Raw genomic sequence first — 3,259 nt, 5'->3', positions numbered from 1 at the left:
CATCTATGTTTCTTGGTTGTCTATCAAGTGTTTTTGACTTTATGATTTCAAAAACACTAATTCACAAATTTTATTTGGACACATTGTTATTGCCCTTAGCTAATTTTCTTGTCCCTGTCCTCTCAGAGGGCCTCATTTATCAAACTGGGTACGAACGAAATGCTAACAGTTTACGGAAATGTGGTATAAAAATATAAATATATATTAAAATCATATCCTGCGAGAGCTCTTGAGTACCTGACATAGAGTCAGTAACGTGAACCTTGAGTGATTGGCTTCAAATCGAATAACTAGGTATCGGTTTCTGTCATTTTATACACGGAGTACGCTGTGAAGTTTAAATAGCTTATTTATTTCAATCACACACAAATTGAATGAAAATTTTCGAAAACTCACGAGTCATTTCATATCATGACTTAAAGCAATCCAGAACAAATGTACAAATTCATGAAAAGAAAACTAGCCATTTAATTTGGTTAAAATAAAATGGCACCCTAGAACAGGAGGAAGAGTTAATTAGGGTAGCTGACTTGCTGCAGTGGCTGAGCTGCATTAGTAGGAGTCATTTGTTATCATATTTTAGCTCTGTCATTTTAGACTTTTTATGGTGTTTTGCAGACGTCAGTAAATATAAATCAGCTGTGTTGTGAACACTCAGTCATTTATGAATAATTGGCATTTATCAGCATATGCAGCATGACCAAAACTTTCATAAAAATCTGATGGGATGGATTTTTTTTTTTTCTTTTTTTTCTTTTTTTTTTACGCACAATTGTACTAAACGATTCATAAATGAGGCCCATTGTTTCTGTAATAGGCTGAAGATTTAATCCAGACAGATCTTACACAGAGAGGGAAAAAAAGACAAAAGCAAAACCGAGACCTAGACACTCATTCACTCCTACACTCCAAACAAAAATACACGGATGCGACTGCTTTTTTTTTTCCCCCACATGCAGGCTATAAAATCCTCCCTACACACTACTAAACACATTGTGACGTGGGAATGCGTAAATTTGTCTGGGCAAGTCAACCTGATTTCACCCTGAACAACCTTTTCTAGCAGGACCCTATCTGTTATCCAAATCCATTAAACTTTGTGTGACACATTTACATATTCCAGGGTCAAACAGTGTAGGTTGGTATTTCTATTTATTCCAAAGCTGAGGAAAGCTGCAACCTCAGAACTGTCGGTTTCTGACACAGATACATGCATTCGTTTATTCAGTTTACAAACGCAGCCCTCGGGATGGTGGATGTGGAAACATGGATGTCGCACTAAAGAACCTTCAGACACTTTAGGGACCTGGGCTTGGTCCGTTTCTAACCAGGCTTTAACACAAAATCAGAAGAGAACACCACCAGCATGACTGATTAAGCGGATTGTGGTCAGCCATCCAAGATGGCCTCCGCCATGTGGTTATGGTGCAGGAGGGAGGGATGCCTTTTGTCCTTGAGCCCTTTTAATCTCACTCGGAATCTCGCAAGCTAGGTAAACGTACCGATAGCTTTCTGACGGGGTTTAGCACGATAAGGCCCTCACTTTTTGTTTAGAGATCTCTGTGGTGTCAATGATTTCCATTTGACCAATCAGGATCCAGTAGGGCAACGGCCCAACGTGGAAAGTAATCTGATCTGTAAACGCCGCCGGCTGGTCCTCGAGCCCCTATTTGTCTCAGCCATCCTCGAATGACGTCAGTGCAGAACTACATTGATTCTGTTTCACAATACAAATAAAAAAAACAGTAGATGTTTTTTGTTGTTGTTGTTTGTTTGTTTGCCAAAGGGGATGCTACATCATGATTAATTCTGTCATTTCATCTGGTTTGTTATCAAACAGTGATCTGAAAACCAGTTATTATGACAAACTAAAAAAAAAAAAAAAAAAACTGAAAATAATAAAGAAAAGAACAAACAAATCCAAATATACTGAAGCAGTCAGTAAGCGCGATGTTTGCTAACTGTACAATAGCGCTCTGGATTAATAACTAGCTTTAATACAGAGTCTTCGAGTTTACATTCTCTAACGCAAATACAGCATTCCTCCACACACGGACAAAACACACAAAACTAAAAAAAAAATACACAGAAAATAAAATGATTGTACATCTTCTGTTTGGCAGTCCACAGTTCCCAAAGTGTCCAACGATGGACACGACTCCAACAATGAAAAGTCGAACGGGTTCCCGATTGGAACATAGAGAACGAACGAACGAACGAACGAACAAACAAACAAACAAAAAATAAACAAAGCAGTGACACGCTGCCTTGGCAGTCTATTTTTGGTTCAGAAGAACTAGCTTCGTCCTCGTTTAGTGCCTTTTTTTTACCTCTCTTGTTTTGTAGAGGCTGTTTGTTTATTCGTTTTGTTATTTGTGGCTAGTGTTTATGAGCCAGCAGCAGTCCGAGTGGGCGTTGGCGTTGCGCGTGATTGGCAGTTTGTTAATTTGATCTCGCCAGGGAGTCCGGTTGGCTGTCGTCCTACTGGAACCAGCGGAAAGGAGCTCCGGTGGGCAGCATCACCTTCTTAGAGACACAGGGAAGTAAAAGGGGGGGAGGGGGAGAAAGAGAACGAGAGAGAAAAACAACAGCAGTGGTCAGCAAATGAAGCATTTTGCGCCATGTTCGAACACATACTTTTGGGTTTTTCCGACAACAATCTTGACATAATATCCTGAGAAACTCACTTGGTGGTCTAATGCCGGATCCATTAATAAACAGGTTTTTGTGAATTAATCAACCTTTCAATGTTTAGACTACATTTCAAATGAAAAACTTGTGGATTTAAACAAAACATTCTGAAAAGTCTAACAGTGAAATTCTGAAATCCCCCCCTTGTTTGTTCATTATTTACTATGCCGACTGTTCCATATGGACTTACTGTACTGGACTGAATTCAGCAAAATGAACTGCCTTTAAATGTACTTAAGTATCCAATTTATTATGGCTATTATAATTTTTGTCACAAGACTGTTGCTTAATCAACTCATTTTATGTGGAAACACTATTTTTACTCTCAGCACAACAATTTATTAATAAAATGATATTAATTAGTCAAAAACTAATTGATATCAATTAAAATGATCATGAGCCCAAATCCTTCCTTTCAACTACTTAAAAAATAAACGCCACAGGTTTTTCCTCCATCAGGGGTTTCCTCCATCATTTATTCCTCTCAAAATGTTCTGCTTGCTGTTGAAATGACGCGTAACTGTATGTTGGTGATCAGTAGATACACCAAGCGGCAATCAAAACAAGT

General features: G+C 38.5%; 1 protein-coding gene across 4 annotated transcripts in view; it reads right to left on the bottom strand.

Moving 5' to 3' along the window:
• Positions 1 to 331: 331 nt before the first annotated feature.
• Positions 332 to 3,259, bottom strand: part of cxxc5b (CXXC finger protein 5b) — a 21,850-nt gene continuing 18,922 nt past the window's right edge. For 3 of the 4 annotated variants that reach the window (XM_046860307.1, XM_046860306.1, XM_046860308.1), the window contains exon 3: positions 332 to 2,526. In XM_046860307.1, the coding sequence (XP_046716263.1) occupies positions 2,482 to 2,526 (45 nt within the window). In that variant the 3' untranslated portion in view covers positions 332 to 2,481. The remainder of the gene's footprint in view (positions 2,527 to 3,259) is intronic. The other variant, XM_046860309.1, reaches the window with a different exon arrangement.

This window comes from Silurus meridionalis, chromosome 10, assembly GCF_014805685.1.
Source record: "Silurus meridionalis isolate SWU-2019-XX chromosome 10, ASM1480568v1, whole genome shotgun sequence".
NCBI classification, from domain to species: domain Eukaryota; kingdom Metazoa; phylum Chordata; class Actinopteri; order Siluriformes; family Siluridae; genus Silurus; species Silurus meridionalis.
Note: the sequence above shows the minus strand (reverse complement) of the source record. Positions and strands in the feature narration are given on the sequence as shown.